Here is a 17,549-nt window from a genome sequence, read left to right as displayed (position 1 = left end):
ACGAAAGGAATCAGGTTATCGGTATGTTTAGCCACGGTGCTTCAGATGTGGTGATTGCCAGGCACTTTAATGTGCATCCATCCACTGTAAGTCGACTCAGACAACGTTTTCGGGCTACCGGAAGTGTTGCTGATCGTCCGCCACCTGGTGCACCACCTGTGATAGCAGCTCGACAAAACCGCAATATCCGAGTTTCACAATTGCGAAATCGGTTCCAAACAGCTGATGATTAGGCAAGGAGAACAATTGGGACAAGTCAACGTCATTTCAGCGCCCAAAAGGTGTAAGGACGCCTTGGTGCCTTCAACATCCGGTGTCGTCACCCGTACCGTGGTCCAACCTTATTGCATCGACACAGACTTGCCAGACAGCGATGGGCAGCAAATGGGGCCAATCTTGGCAACAGGACATGGCCAAATGTCATTTTTTCAGTTGAATCCAGGTTTAACTTATCCTTTGCAGATGGACGTCAACAGATTTATCGACGTAAAGGAGAAAGACTTGCGCCAAACCGTGTCCTTTAACATGATCGTTTTGGAGGGGGTGGTGTCATGATCAGACCACAGACCATCAGAGGCTGCAGACCATCCAACAACTGTTCCTGAGAAATGTGTGTCTTTCAATGCCCCAAAGACTGCGAGCATGTCTTGCAGCGCACGGTGGACACACACGATATTGACTGCAAGTGACCCCTCCTTTGTGTGATGTCGTTGTTGCGTCACTGATGTTGTTGTTGACTGGACATTTTCAGACGAAATTATTCACAGATGTTCACTTAAAACATATCTGCCAGTTAGGTTTATATATGTTGAAATTAGCGTGAGTAAAGAAAGCATGAATGTCAAATTGAATTTTTAATGGATTTCAGTATATATGTATAAATCCATTGTATATGGGCCGGAGGCCTTTTGTACAATAAACATCTTTGACTTGACCTTGAGCGGTACTCAGCTCTATGAAATATGTATTTCAAACAATATATCAAGTCCCACATTGTAACATCTATTATCAAAATTCTTTCATCTGAAAACTCTGATGCTGTATATAACTCATGTTTATATTTATGCAAAGCCCAACAGCTAAGAGAAACTTAATCAATTACTTCCCTGGCATGCGTATTTCATGCAATCAAACATTGTCTGTATTATAGGCCTATGGCCTCTTTACTGAATAAACTGTCTGTCTGTCTGTAAACAGACACTTTGATTTTATTGTTTCGTGCTACAATCAGCAATGCACCTGCTTTACGACGTCCGTCTGAAAATATTTGAGAGTGGCAAGCCAATCAACTGATTCAGTTGGAAAGACATTTAATGAACAGGCTCCCGCGAAGATCCGTTCAAGCATTTGTCTTCAGCAACCCATGCTTTTCGTAAGAGGCGACCAACGGTATTGGGTGGTCGGCTCGCTGACTTGGTTGACACATGTCATCGTATTCTAGATCAATGCTGATTATGTTGATCATTGGATTGTCTGGTTCAGGATAATTTGCAGACTGACGCCATTTAGCTGGAGTAGTTGGAATATTGCTGTGTGTGGCGTTAAACAGCGATCAAACAAAATGAACAGGCAACAGGCAAGTCGCCACACGGACAAGAATCTGTTGCTGGAGGTTTAGTCTAACCCAGACGATTGAAGTTACGTGTATCGCATTAGTGTAACAGGTTGTATGCGGTTGTGTTCCATTGCTGTTAATAATTGTAAGGTGCTTGTATTGCATTGCTGTAACTGTTTTATTGTACCAGAACATGTTTACTTTGTGTAGTATTACTGTAATACATTGTTTGTCGTTAGTCGTGAATATCTGTTATGGATTGTGCAAAATTCGACTTGCATAAATGTGAAGTATTGTGTGGCATCAGTGTTGCTTGAATATAATTGTATATGAATTGTCTGTCAAGACAGCATTCTGAAATGAGCAGATAACTCTGACGTGATCAATGGCGTTACTAATGCTAGCGTAAGATCGATTCCTACAACAAATTCATGATGATGTTATCGACTATTATGGGCAATGACATATCTCATTACTTTGCCGAGTAAATGCATGAACTCGAACTGAAACCGTTGCCACGGGACTAGCAGGAAGTTTTAAGGGATTCTACTCAGCAGCTTACCGACCTATCATTTGTTGTCTCGACTTGAAGAGTAGTTGCTATGCTAACACATATCTCATGTAATGTATGACGTTTATGTGCTTAATATTCCTTGGAACGTTTCCTTGAAGGTAAACACAACCGAATTACGTATCACAGGTAAAACACAGTTGGCACATCCCAGTGGCAGACACACCACCAAGTATAACACAAACACAAGTGGCAGACACACCACAAAATATAACACAAGAGTATGACTCAAGCACAAGTGGCACACATCCCACCAAGTACAACACAAAACACAAGTGGCACACATCCCACCAGGTATAACACAAGCACAAGTGGGACATCCCACCATGTATAACACAAGCACAAGTGGGACATCCCACCATGTATAACACAAGCACAAGTGGCACACATCCCACCAGGTATAACACAAGCACAAGTGGCACACATCCCACCATGTATAACACAAGCACAAGTGGCACACATCCCAACAGGTATAACACAAGTACAAGTTGCACACATCCCACCATATATAACACAAGTACAAGTGGCACACATCCCACCAAGTATAACACAAGCACAAGTGGCACACATCCCACCAAGTATAACACAAGCACAAGTGGCACACATCCCACCATGTATAACACAAGCACAAGTGGCACACATCCCCAAGTATGACACAAGCACAAGTGGCACACATCCCACCAAGTATAACACAAGTATGACACAAGCACAAGTGGCACACATCCCACCAGGTATAACACAAGCACAAGTGGCACACATCCCACCAAGTATGACACAAGCACAAGTGGCACACATCCCACCAAGTATAACACAAGCACAAGTGGCACACATCCCACCAAGTATAACACAAGCACAAGTGGCACACATCCCACCAAGTATGACACAAGCACAAGTGGCAGTCATCCCACCAAGTATAACACAAAACACAAATGACACCTCCTACAAGTATAACCCGAAAACAAGTGGCACACATCCGACCAAGTATGACACAAGCACAAGTGGCACACATCCCACCAAGTATGGCACAAGCACAAGTGGCACACATCCCACCATGTATGACACAAGCACAAGTGGCACACATCCCACCAAGTATGACACAAGCACAAGTGGCACACATCCCACCAAGTATAACACAAGCACATGTGGCACACATCCCACCAAGTATAACACAAGCACAAGTGGCACACATCCCACCAAGTATGACACAAGCACAAGTGACATATATTCCACCAAGTGTAACACAAACACAACACATTGACACACATTGAACTCGGCTCTGTTATACAAAGTTAGTTATTATTGATGGATAACCAAGCCTGCTCCATGTGCCTTTTTGTTGACTTCAAGTGACGCGTTGAGGACAGTATCCCTTTTAGCCTAATGATTTGATTTTCCCATTTTCTTTACACATGTATACGCTTCTCAGCTGATTCACCGCCATTGTTCATTGAGAGGAAGTACTGTGGGGGTCGGATACCTCCACTTGATGTTGTTGAATTGTCTGTACATCGAGAAGTGAGTAAGTTTCGCTCAACCTTGAAGAGCGCTTATTACATAAATATGAGTTTGAAAGTGATATACTTGGGTCATATGTTGGCCATTTCCTATTGAGCCTGAATAAAAGACACGACTCGCACCAAGCTGTAATGTTTCAGGAAATAATTAGTCATGCAATATGACAAACACATAAGTAGAAAGTGGTCTATGTATAAAGGCAAATCAACAGCCTAGATCGTCACATGCTGAGTTGAAGTCCAAGTAAAAACTTCTACACACTACAGTGCGGGCTTGAGTTGAAAAGTAAGTGATGTTATCGGTCGGTATATAACTGATATTTTCTTCTGTCAACAGATATTTGTTTGGAGATTTTATTGTTTCGCGCAACTGCCTGCAATATTCCCGCTTTATGACGTCCGTCTGTAGATATAAAGAGGATATTAAACGACCTTCCGTGTAATTTTCATTAAACGAGTTAATGATTTTCACGAGTTTAATAAAAATGGTTATTCACGGAAGCGAGTTTAGCATTCTGTTTATTACTCTCCAACATAAATTGATAGATGACTCGAGTGATCTTTTCACGACTCAATCAAGGTCTAATAACATTGTGACAGAGGAATTGTCATTGTGACGTTATAACTGTAAACCATTATGACGTCATACGTACGGCATCACACGGTGTTATTACACGATGTTTATATATGAACATAATACAACGAACATGTACCCGTGAATGGATCGTGTGACTTTTGTGCTACATTTCTGTAATGGACTGTATGGCGATTGCAATGTATGGCGGATTACTATGGTGGATTGTATGAAGTTAGTGTTGGATTACTATGGTGGATTGTATGAAGCTAGTGTTGGATTAATGTGATGGATTGTATGAAATTAGTGTTGGATTAATGTGATGGATTGTATGAAGATTGTGTCAGAATACTATGGTGAATTGTATGAAGTTATTGTTGGATTACTCTGATGGATTGTATGACGGTAGTGTTGGATTACTGTGGTGGATTGTATGAAGTTATTGCGGGATTACTGTGGTGGATTGTATGAAGTTGGTGTTAGATTACCGTGGTGGATTGTATGAAGGTAGTGTTGGATTACTGTGGTGGATTGTATGAAGGTAGTGTTGGATTACTGTGGTGGATTGTATGAAGTTATTGCTGGATTACTGTGGTGGATTGTATGAAGTTTTTGTTGGATTACTGTGATTGATTGTATGAAGTTATTTTTGGATTACTGTGGTGGATTGTATGAAGTTATTGTTGGATTACTGTGGTGGATTGTATGAAGGTAGTGTTGGATTACTGTGATGGATTGTATGAAGGTAGTGTTGGATTACTGTGGTGGATTGTATGAAGTTATTGTTGGATTACTGTGATTGATTGGATGAAGGTAGTGTGGGATTACTGTGGTGGGTTGTATGAAGGTAGTGTTGGATTACTGTGATTGATTGTATGAAGGTAGTGTTGGATTACTGTGGTGGATTGTATGAAGGTAGTGTTGGAGTACTGTGGTGGATTGTATGAAGGTAGTGTTGGATTACTGTGATGGATTGTATGAAGTTAGTGTTGGATTACTGTGGTGGATTGTATGAAGTTAGTGTTGGATTACTGTGATGGATTGTATGAAGGTAGTGTTGGAGTACTGTGATGGATTGTATGAAGTTTTTGTTGGATCACTGTGGTGGATTGTATGAAGTTTTTGTTGGATTACTATGGTGGTTGTATGAAGTTAGTGTTGCGTTACTGACATGGATTGTATGGAGTTAGTGTTGTATTACTGTGATGGATTGTAGGTTGCTTGTATTGAATTACTCTAGCGGAATTTCTTACGTTTGTGTACCAGGATGCGTTTCTTTTATGTTGCATTACCGAAATGAATTTAATGACGTTAGTGTTGAATATCTGTTATGAGTTGCGTGAGTGATTTGGGTTTTACGCCTCTTTGAGCAATATTCCAGCAATGTCACGGCGGGGGACACCAGAAATGCTGTACTCACGTAAGTCAAAACATTGATTACAAAACAGTCTCGTTTCCTACTGACTGGGTTCCGTCCTATTGGTTACATACAACAATAACTAGTCCAGAATTTGCTTCCTTGATATTATATTATTATCCTCAAGAACATACACTGAAAAAGCCCACAGAACACATAACAGGTGTAACCAGTGAGCCAGATGATTTGTGAATCATTTTACGAGCTCATCAAACAGGGGCAGTATGTAACGTCTTCGTTAAGGCCATGCTGCCTAAACCTCGCCATAAAATATAGAATTACCAATTTATTAAAGTTTGAAATTAAAATTAATTTGTAAATACCATTTTCTTATGAAACAAGGAATTTGAATTTGGTGTAACCATAGTTGTTTGTAGTGTCTCTTTTCACTTTCACCCCAGAAAATTCGGATCGGCTATAAAGTAGGTCATTGTCTGTATTGGTTCATGAGACTCATGTTTCGGTTTGGGGGAATCGAACCCGAGCCTCTCCGACGTGACAAGCGTACACTTTAACCACTAGGCTACCTTACTGCCACTATGGATTGTATGAAACTTGTCTTGCATAAATGTAATGGGTGGTATGGAATTTGTCTTGCTTTAATTAATACATGTACACGAAATGTATGCGATGACAGCATTCCGATATGAGCAGATGGTACTGGCATGGTCAATGACGTCACGAGTCAATAAATGCTGACTTTAGATCGATTCCAACAGTTGATGATGTTACTCCCTATTATACACACAGACATGTTATTACATTGCGGAGTAAAATCACGAACACGAATTTAAAGTGCTGACACAGGGCTAGCATGAAGCAGGAAACAGATGACAGCCTGGTTGACATACAACAGAGAAGCAAGGGACTGGGAAACATGTGCTAAATGACAATACAAAATAGTTATAAGGGATTATACACAGCAGCTGACCTACCTATCATTTTATGAAAACACAAGACCGATTTTGACCAAAAAATATATATCAAATTGATTTCAATGAATTTGTCATTTGGAGAGATATTTTCTCAAAACCGAATTGTTATACGATTATGTATCAAATATAGGTTTGTAAAGGAGATTGGTATCTTGAATATAAAGTTGTTGAGCACAGAGATATATTTATAGATGTTCGTGGAATTGTAAGACCGAACGTAAAACTCGTAATAATAGACTCATCACCAATCACATACCTGTTAAAGTCAAAGAGCAGAATGCATGACGAATTGACATTGTCATAAAAAACAAAACATAAACAATTTTAAAAAACCTATTCACTCCCATTTAATTGGGAAGTCACGATTATAACATTTCTTCTGAACATGCATTTTGTGCCATTATATTACAAAGTATATCTACAATTGCTAATGATAGTCCTTGAAAGCAGAAACATTTGAAGGTATTATAATAAATTATATTGGGACACTGCCGATATCCCTCATACAGTTGTGGAATGGATATAAAACTGGTAATAGGTAATTTCAACCAATTCGTATGGATATTGAATGGTCGGCCAATAATACAGCCTATTTATACCATATTCCAGCATCAAAGATGTTGCAACCTTTATTGGAGAATGAGCTATCCCAGAATTCCGAAACTGAATCCGTTTCGTCGCCGAAACGAGACGAGGAAATGGATTTTGAACCACTTTCAAGCAATGTGGCCTTGGTAGATGACAGGAATACTTCAGGTATATTGATACACTCAGTTGCGATTGAGGTAGAACCTCTTTCATCACAATGTCAGAACCGTATGGGTGTGGCGCCTTCCCTCTCAGAAGGAAAGAAATATCACGTCTTCTTTTCGTATGAAAATACTGACCGAGAGTGGGTGGAACAGATTGCCAACAAACTGGAGTCTCCAGACTTTGGCTTCAAATGCAGCGTCCACGAGAGAGATTTTCATGGGGGCAAGCGTATCATTGAAAACATCACTGAACACATCCGTCTGTCGGAGAAGACGGTGTTGGTGCTGTCTCCCGACTTCCTACAGAGTCACTGGTGCATGTTTGAGATTGAGATGGGGATGATCCTGGGTATGGAGGAGAGCCAGCTGCTGGTGGTGCCTGTGATGGTGAAGCAGTGCCCTGTACCTGACAGTATCAAGACCCTCACCTACATCGACGCAACTCCTGGCAATGACTGGTGGCAGAGGTTCATTGGGGCCATAGTTTCTAGAGGTAATCTTAACCCATACTGGCATAACGTCAACAGGAAACTTTGACCTCAAACGATCATTAAATATATTTAAAAAAAAATAATTTTCTTATGGATAAATCTCTCTGAAAAGATTTCGTTGCTTATCAGAATCAAATCAATATATTAAACGATACTTATTTTTAATAAACTATGTGCTGAAACAAAGGGGCTTTGAAAAATGAAACTTTGAATTATCTTTTTTCATTATTCCCCGCAACGCGTTTGCATAAAAACCTTTTAATATTTCTACACTAAACTTATCACATAGTTAGGTCCGGTGGTTAACTGGTACCTTGTGGTAGCTTTGGATTTCTGAATAAAATATTTTTTGTGTTTCCATGGCAACAACTTTGACTTCCACTGAAATTGGTGGTAGTGCTCTTTTCCGGAGCAGAACTTAAAAACCGTTCAATGTGTCTTCACCAAATTTGGCACATAGATAGGTCTGGTAGTGAACTTGTGCCTTTTGATAGTTTGGGATTTCTGAATACAATTCTTTTTGCATTCCCATGGCAACAAGTTATACTTTGACTTAAACTGGTGGTAGTGCTCCTCAACTTTAAAAGCTTACAATACTCTCCTTCCACTTTGCTGGTATTCAAGAACCTACTGTCATTAATCAACAGTGCCAATCAACAGTATCAACATTACTGAGATACATCAAACCGTAGACAGAGAGAGACATCAAACTGATGTTGATACAATCATGCTAGTATATGAATAGTTTACATATATGTAAGTTTTCGTATTTGACCATTGTGGGGGATATTGATGATTTTGTCTTCTTGTTTTGCTTGTCAGTGATTTCGTGAGGTCCCACACTGCGTGGAGTACCAGTTATACTGCGAATAGTACTCGTCATGAGTTGATCTTTTCGTTTAAGTGAACTTTTTGGTGTTTTTGATTATTTATCACATTAGCGCATTTAGGTTTATTATTTTAGATTTGTCTTTGTGAAAACACATGGTTGGTTTTAGTAAAAGTGGTAGTTTAAAGTGGTAGCATACATTTTGCCAATTCCAGAATTTAGGGTAGGCGGTAAACCAATTTGTAGAAAATAAAGCGCCTAGCTTCCAATAGATTCCAATGACAATGCACCCCATGAAACCTAAGTAAGGTTATGCTAACCAGATTTCACGAGGAACCTTTGTGAATAGCTCCTTGTCAAAATCGGACAGCCCAAGTAAAAATTACAGACAGCGAGTTAGTTTATGTCATGATCACAACTCTACCGGTGTAAAGTCAGCTTAACTTCAATGAGCTGTGCCTAAATTGCTCTGTACGTTTTGTGCCGACAGTTTGAAGTTTTGTGTACACGTGTACAATGAAAAACATGCCAAATTGCGTTTACTTATAAGAGCACATAAAATGCATTGAAGCAGGGTTGAAAGGATCGATATATACCGTTTATGGACATAGTATTACTGAGCATGAGAAAAGTTATTTTCATCTTTTCTAGACGACCTCCTCACCAACTACACTGGTACCAGAGACGTGACAGTCCGGCCTCGATATGGTGAGAAGATGACCATTGTGTCTACTCCAAAGAATCATTTATAATCAGTCCTAGTCCAGCCGTACACTAGGGTCGCGCCACCCAACTCCTTTCACTTTGACTCGTTTCAGGTAATATGGAAAAGTTGACTGAAATAGCCTCCAACTATAAGTGTCCATCAGGAGAAGTCATAAGGACACCGTATGTTCCCGAAGCCTTGCTGAGACCAGGAATACAGGTTTATATATCCTTCTTTTCTTCTTATCATTTGACCCCGGAAACAAAATGGAGCAGACGACAACCCATATCATTTAATTTCTCATTCTTCAGCATTCCAAAGGTAGTAACTGGTCCCAGAGAACCTTTGGTGATTTTGTTTTATTTAAAATGTCCCCTGAATCATGGATTAACACATACGTGCTTCACATTCATACGTGAAGTTACACTTCTCTTCTTTGATGGAAAAATATTATATCCAACGCCCCACCCCACCCCAAAGTCCCAGCTTCACAATGTCATGTTGTTTCTGGCCGTACACAATATTTGTAAATCCTTAACGGTGCTATTGATTTTTAAGGCTATGGTACTCGGCTATGGACGCATATACTAATAATGTGTCCATTTATATAGCGCCAAATTCCACACTTGGTATACTCGTAACGCTAACAATGAATTGCACATCACATTATTACCCCGGATAACCCAAGCTGACTGTTAGGCGCTAGAAGGTTATAGTCACATGACTTGTTCCACCGGGTACCCATTTTCCTGCTGGGTGAACAGAGGCAATTTTGAACAAACTCATTTACCTAAGGTGAGACCACATGTATGACATGTGCTTAATTGTGGGGCAGGATTGAAGTTCTAGATACTCTCAGGAGTCAAGCTGCCAAACACAGTTACCCATCCAAGGACTCTCCGAGCTCGACGTTACTTAACTTCAACTGATTTGTGACCTGAGCTTTGTGCACAGGACCACACACCGCCACATGACTACATCTGTCACATTGTCAATTCCGGCCAATTCTCATTTCAGATACCCCCTGAAGAGTTTGACAAGTCAGTTGACTTGATCCGCTCCGCAACATGCTTCTGCAAACATCTCTATGACTTTGGACCTTGTTGTGTACCCATTCTTGTGGTGCTACTCCTTGCAGGCTTCGTTGCTATGCCACTTGTAACATTTGTTTATGTTCTTTCCTTCCTTGCTGGCCTCAGTGACTATCAGCCAATTATCATCTTTGTTTCAACCCTAACAATTCCGTGGGTAGTGTTCATTGCCGGCTATGCCATACAGCGATCGACGGTAAGTACACTTGTCTGTGTCTCTCTGTGTAGAGGGCTGGAGAGTGGGAGGTAATGAGACTGTACCTCTCTGTGTAGAGGGCGTGTTACGACGTAAATTGTAATAAAAACGCAAATTGTAATACTTGCAGCAAATTGTAATAAACTTGACGTAAATTGTAATAAAAACGTAAATTGTAATAAAAATTGACGTAAATTGTAATACGCAAATTGTAATAATTTTCGTTGCGGTAAAATGGAAAAAATATTTACGTAAATTGTAATAACAGTTTTAATCACTCGTAAATACGCGGGTGTTTGTTTTTCGTTGCATTTCATACATCAAATAAGCTTGTTAGGGTGATAACTCAAGAAAGAAATGATGGATATGGTTCAAATTTGGTACCAAGGTATATTGGCAAGATTCACCGACACAAGTGAAATGGAGTGACCTTGAGATAATTTTCAAGGTCACAGCAAAACTCTGAGGGTTTTGCCAATATAAAGATTGTTAGCGCGATAACCCAAGAATGAATTGACAAATCTTAGCTAAATGACGAAAATGATATTCGTCCTGATATATAATCGATATAAGATCTCTTACTGTCCTCCGTAGCATGTCTTTTCGCAAATATCTTTTGAGGTTTTGATATGTATGAATATAAAGTGGGGTGGAGTGGGGTGTGGGTTTCTAACGGGTATATCAAATCAAATCAAATCAAATTAGACATTTGTATAGCGCTACATATCCAGAGTCCTGCTCATGTGCGCCTAGTCGAATGCTCGTTTGAAGAGGATGGCGACAAGATCGGAAACTGTTGATATTTTCCGATTTTCTGACATTTTCAGGTAATCAATTCCAGAGTACAGCACCCGGTCTGCTAAATGATCTGTCTCCGTATGTTGTGGTTCTGACAAATGGAATAGCCTAGCTGACTAGCAATGAAATGCATCACAAATAAAACTTCAGGAAACAAAATATGCAAGAAACATTTTTGTAGGTTTGAGATTGGTAGAGGTCGGCTAGAATCAAACTTAGATATTAAACTGCACAAAGGCAATTTGAAACTACAACTTGTTCAAATGATAACTTAAAGAACTCGAGTAAGAAATGATGGATTTTGGTACCAAGGTTTATTGGCGAAACCGACACCACTTGAATTTAGTGACCTTGAGGTCATTTTAAAGGTCACAGCGATGCTGTAACAGTTTTGCACATGCCAAGCTTGGTAGCCGCGAAATTAGGAAAGTATTAATAGATTTTGATCATATCAAGGTGTATTGGCTCCCCTTTGAAACAAAATATGCAAAAACATGTTAAAAAGTCTGAAAAACTGAACTCGAGTAAGAAATGATGGATTTTTGGTACCAAGGTTTATTGGCGAGATTTACCGACACCACTTGAATTTAGTGACCTTGAGGTCATTTTAAAGGTCACAGCGATGCTGTAACAGTTTTGCACATGCCAAGCTTGGTAGCCGCGAAATTAGGAAAGTATTAATAGATTTTGATCCAATTTTATATCAAGGTGTATTGGCGGGAATCCCCCTACACCAATTGAAACACAATATGCAAAAAACATGTTGTATGTTGGTAAAAGTCAAACTTAGATATTAAACTGCACAAAAAAGCAATTTTAAACTGTAATCACTTGTTCAAGTGACTCCCCCTTCATGTTTACTTAAAGGGCTTGTTTTGGAGACACTACCCACCCCCTTTCAGTTGACGTCATCATAAGGATACAACTCATCCTAAAGTTTTCACTTATTCATACATGGTGTCAAGGGTTCAAAATAAATACTGAATGGTCACACAAGTGTCAGCTCTCAATATGTTGTATATCTGGACACAATATTTTTGAAAATTTAAAATGAGGGTGTCCTAAAAAAACCAGTCCCCGTCTAAATGTAAATCAAGCAATCTAAATCTTTGAATGTTGATGATGACGGGAAGTCATCCAATACTATGCTGAACATATTCTATATGATACTATCTGAGGGTATACCATTATCCAAGAGATAGCGCAATGGTGCAGTTGTAAGGCGTCTGCCTATCACGCTGAAGGCCCCACTTTCGAGGAGGCACCGAGGTTCGGTTCCCGAGATGGGCACATTTGCGTAGTATCCTTGGACAATATACTTAGATCTGCACTGTCTGAGTTCACCCAGCTGTAAAATGGGTACCCGTGAGTATGTGCTGGAAATGTGAGTGTTTAGTTTATTGCGCCTAACAGGCAGCATGGCTGTACAGTCCCCAGGGAGTTGAAAAAGTATCGGGAACTACGATAGTGTCGTATGATCGGGGATAGTAATGTACGTAGCGCCGTGAGCAGGCAATGTGCCTGGATGTGAGCACCATATAAGCGGACTATTACTATTACTAGATACCAAATGGGAGATCGTTTTCCATTTTCTGCAAATTTGCAAGAAACATAATACCCCAATGTTGTGATGACTAATATATCGTTAACCACATTACCCACATGAAATTTTGGATATGACTTTGCTAATGATTCCTTCATAATAAAATGGAAGCTTTTTTTCAAACATTGGACATCGAGAATATAGTTAGTTTGACTACTTTTTCAACGCCCCTCGTAACATACTTAAAAGAAATGAGAACGTCTAAGGAAAAAAGGATTTCGATCTCTGAATACTTCTGAGCTATTTAAATACAAAAAGCAAAGGAATAAAGTAAATAATCTGAAAAGAACAGCCAAGGGAAACTTTTAATCTATTTTTGATAACTATTTATCACCTCAGTCTACTCAATCAGGTGGTTACTACTTCATCGGGACCCATTCCCCTTCTTGTCACTGATGATTCTGGGATACCTTCAGTTTTTACAGATTTGGATAAAGCTCAAACATTAAATGAATATTTTGTATCTGTTTCAAATGTTACTGATGTCGGCAAGACTTTGCCACCTGTTAGCCATCGCTGTGTTAACAGTATAACACATGTCATTGTAACCGAAAAGGAGGTATCTGATAAGACCTTACCAGCAAACAAATCTAGTGGACCTGATGGCATTAACATGAGAGTGTTAAAACGAATTTGTACATCTATAGCTGAACCTCTTTGTTTGTTGTATAATATATCACTGAGTGACTGTATTTCCTACATTGTGGAAAACGGGTAATGTTACTCCTATTTTGAAAGAAGGAAATGCATCCCTCCCAACTAATTACAGACCTATTAGTTTAATACCTATCCTTTGGAAAATCCTTGAAAGAATAATGGTAAAGCATGTGCACGACCATTTCCATGAACATAACATTTTAAGTAAATTCCAGTCAGGTTTTACTGCTAGTCATTCTACTACATCTCAACATAGACATTTATCATAATATATGCTCAGTCCTAGATAATCACCACCTTTCCTGTATGCTGTTTTGTGATATTTCAAAAGCTTTTTACAGGGCATGGCATAAAGGTTTATTGCACAAATTAGAAAATGATGGTGTTCGTGGGAACGTACTTAGTTGGTTAACTAACTATCTATCTGGGCCCGGTTGTTCAATACTCGGTTATCTTAACCGCCGGTTAACTCCTAACGGCCGGTTAAATCCTTAACCGACCATTAGGTAACCAAACCTTAAATATGCGTTGTTCAAAACATGGTTAGTCATGCCGTTAGCTAACGTCGCCGTCAAAGTTTAACAGTGTGGTTAACGTCACTGGTTAGCTTCCATATATCCCATAGTTCCGTTTTCTGTTTACTTCCGGTTTACCAAAAATGGAAACGCAAAATGTCGCCTGCACCCCAAGGATAAAGAGAAGTCGAAATTTCTCTGCTGACGAAGAGAATGTAATCCAGTCAATGGTTGAGGCCAACTCTATAGTTTATCATAGGCATGCGAATGTCGTAGCGTTACGAACGTTTTGTATTGGAACACAAGTTTCCAGCCGTTTGCATAATTTACATTTCAAAGACATATGATCCCAGCTCTGTGTGGGACTTCCTTCAATTCCAGCAACAGAAAAGACATTTTAATGACTGACTGACTGACTGAGTTTGGTTTTACGCCGCTTTTAGCAATATTCCAGCAACATCACGGCGGGGGACACCAGAAATGGGCTTCACTCATTGTGCCCATCTGGGGATTCGAACCCGGGTCTTCGGCGTGACGAGCCAATGCTTTAACCATTAGGCTACCCCACCGCCCCACATTTTAATGAAAAACTATAGCACAGCTATAGATAAAATATGATGAATCCATGAAAATAATATTACTGACTGACTGACTGAGTTTGGTTTTACGCCGCTTTTAGCAATATTCCAGCAACATCACGGCAGGGGACACCAGAAATGGGCTTCACACATGAAAATAATATTAATATTAGAAGCATGTTGTCCGTGGATAGAAAATGTATAAATATTACACACAGAGTTACGCTTAGACGGCTACAGTCTTAATGAATCTTTGAATTCCCACAAGACTTATCACTCACTTTTCACTCCTTAAATTGTCATGACTGTATGGCCAAGTCGTGAAGATGCTATCAATATCATTTATTAATTATTTGCCAAGTCTGTCAAAAATTGTAATTTATGAACACACATTGCCAAATCTTTTAACATCAAACAATATAGATGTTGTGTAATTAATACCATAGCTTTTATCTGAAATATGCATTCAGTACCAATAGAAACTTAATATGTTACTAGCACCACGTGCAAGTAATCAAACTTTAATCGTACTATAGGCCCCAGGGCCAACACTGCTGAATAAAATCGATCTATTATTCGACCGTACTTTTGACAAGAATCTCATGAATAATACTGTGCAATATCGTCATTATCTGAACGCCTTCACAGACGCATATTTCGGAAAGATGTCTTGAAAAACATGAAGCTGCGTCTAATTTATAGATGAACATAATTTCCTCGATACTCATTAATCAGATTAACCTTCATTTAGTTCAATTCCCAAGTGACTGCAGAAAATGCATAATTCTTGTCAATGACTTCACGGTCGGAAAACATATATTATATTTCATAAGTGTATTATAGAACGCTGTAGTAGATAAACATAATTTCCTCGATACTCATTAATCAGGTGAACCTCCATTTAATGCATAGATAGTTCTTTTCAATGTCTTCAAGGACGGAAAACATGTATTATATTTCATAAGTGTATTAGAGAACGCTGAAACGATTCGGCAGAGAAATACTATTGTGCCATAGTATTCCTTATATGGACCTATCAGTGTATAACAGTAGCATTCAGATATTGTTATAAAATAAGTTAAAAATTCCAGATATTATCGTGTAATATTACAAGAGATAGTGTTGTGTTCGCTGTGACAAAAAGGTTTCGATATTCAAATATAATTTTTAATCAAAGTGACTACGAAGTAGGCCTGCATATCACTCACAACAGAAATAGATACATAATAATGTTATGTTTATTTTCCTACACATCAGTTGCGAGAGCAATGTTTATGCTAACTAAGTTTTCATCAATTAATACAGCATTTTTAAAAGATGATTTGCTTCAATTAAAACATTCGAAGAATGAAAAAGAAATTAGGCCTATTGCTGAAATGATTAGTAAAAATATAATTAAAATCCCATCTATGGGAAGGGATGCCAGACGGACATATCAAAACAAAATCGGATAATTACTTGGAGTATAGGTTTTCAAAAATAGCATATTAATTAACAATGATATCAGTTTTTAATAAAATCACTAATAATTCTGAAACGTTGCCGATAAGCCTGGAATCGTGTTCAGATGTTTTCATAAATACACTCACACGAACGCCCAAGTGCACTTTGCGCCCTATTGGATAGTGTTTACAAAATCACGTTTCGCGAAGGCCGGTATTGAAACGCCAATTACATCACTTGTATTTCATATTCAGCGGCGACAAATGAATCACTGCATTCTAAGGCTGGGACGGGTACTCGGATACTCGAATCCGGGTCGGGTACAGCTGGAACCGAGTCCTATTTGTAGGAATCAAGTATCCGGAAAGGGAAAGAACTCTGTAATGACAAGGGCAGACAATAGCTTGTCTTTTTCATTTTTGACGTAACACACATTTACATCATTGAGTGAGTGAGTGAGTGAGTGAGTGAGTTTAGTTTTACGCCGCACTCAGCAATATTATTCCAGCTATATGGCGGCGGTCTGTAAATCATCGAGTCTGGACCAGACAATCAAGTGATCAACAACATGAGCATCGATGTGCGCAATTGGGATCCGATGACATATGTCAACCAAGTCAGCGAGTCTGACCACCCGGTCCCGTTAGTCGCCTCTTACGACAAGCATGGGTTACTGAAGATCCATATTCTAACCCGGAAATTCACGGGTTTTTACATCTTTGGTATTGTCCGATTAATGGAGCATAGTTTTAATGACTGTAATTTATCTGTGCATGAGCAGTGAGTAGTTAAGTTACAGTAGCAGCAGGAACAAAACGTTCGTTGTATAACGAGGAATGTAAGTAATTGTGTTACTCTCTATATTGGTTAAACAGACGTAAATTAAATAGCTTGAGGTCAGTTTTAATGTCTTATTACCAACTGTTCAAGTTTTCTACAATAATCTCTGTCAAATCGTGATTGAATATTCAGAAAGTTGACCCGAATGTATTTCTTACATTTCCGGGTACTCGATTCCGATTCGGGTACGTACATGCGGGTACTCGATTCCATTGTTTCCTACTCGTCCCAGCCCTACTGAATACCTCATACCTTTTAGAATCTAATTACAACTGGTCTTTTTGGCACCAATACCAAGTGTCTAGATAAAGTGAAACGAAAGATATTGGGGGTGGAAACAACTGCTGTGCTCGAAAGACAACACCTGTTTGAAATGTAAACAAAGACAATTTCAGACTTTACACTGTGTAGCATTTTCCCAAATTTTCAGACACCCATTTGCATGGAAAGAGCATAGTAGCAAGAAATAGGAAATTAAAAATAG

The 17,549-nt window shown here is 39.2% G+C and overlaps 1 protein-coding gene across 1 annotated transcript in view; it reads left to right on the top strand.

The window, feature by feature from the left end:
• The first annotated feature begins 3,862 nt into the window (after positions 1–3,862).
• Positions 3,863–17,549, top strand: part of LOC124275903 — a 34,350-nt gene continuing 20,663 nt past the window's right edge. Inside the window, exons 1-5 of the mRNA XM_046711586.1 lie at positions 3,863–3,926; positions 7,176–7,811; positions 9,290–9,346; positions 9,457–9,563; positions 10,362–10,631. Of these exons, the coding sequence (XP_046567542.1) occupies positions 7,184–7,811; positions 9,290–9,346; positions 9,457–9,563; positions 10,362–10,631 (1,062 nt within the window). The 5' untranslated portion in view covers positions 3,863–3,926; positions 7,176–7,183. The remainder of the gene's footprint in view (positions 3,927–7,175; positions 7,812–9,289; positions 9,347–9,456; positions 9,564–10,361; positions 10,632–17,549) is intronic.

Source organism: Haliotis rubra, unplaced genomic scaffold, assembly GCF_003918875.1.
Source record: "Haliotis rubra isolate DU_JTF1 unplaced genomic scaffold, ASM391887v1 Scf204, whole genome shotgun sequence".
Classification (NCBI taxonomy): Eukaryota; Metazoa; Mollusca; class Gastropoda; order Lepetellida; family Haliotidae; genus Haliotis; species Haliotis rubra.
This window is presented reverse-complemented; position numbering and strand designations above follow the sequence as displayed.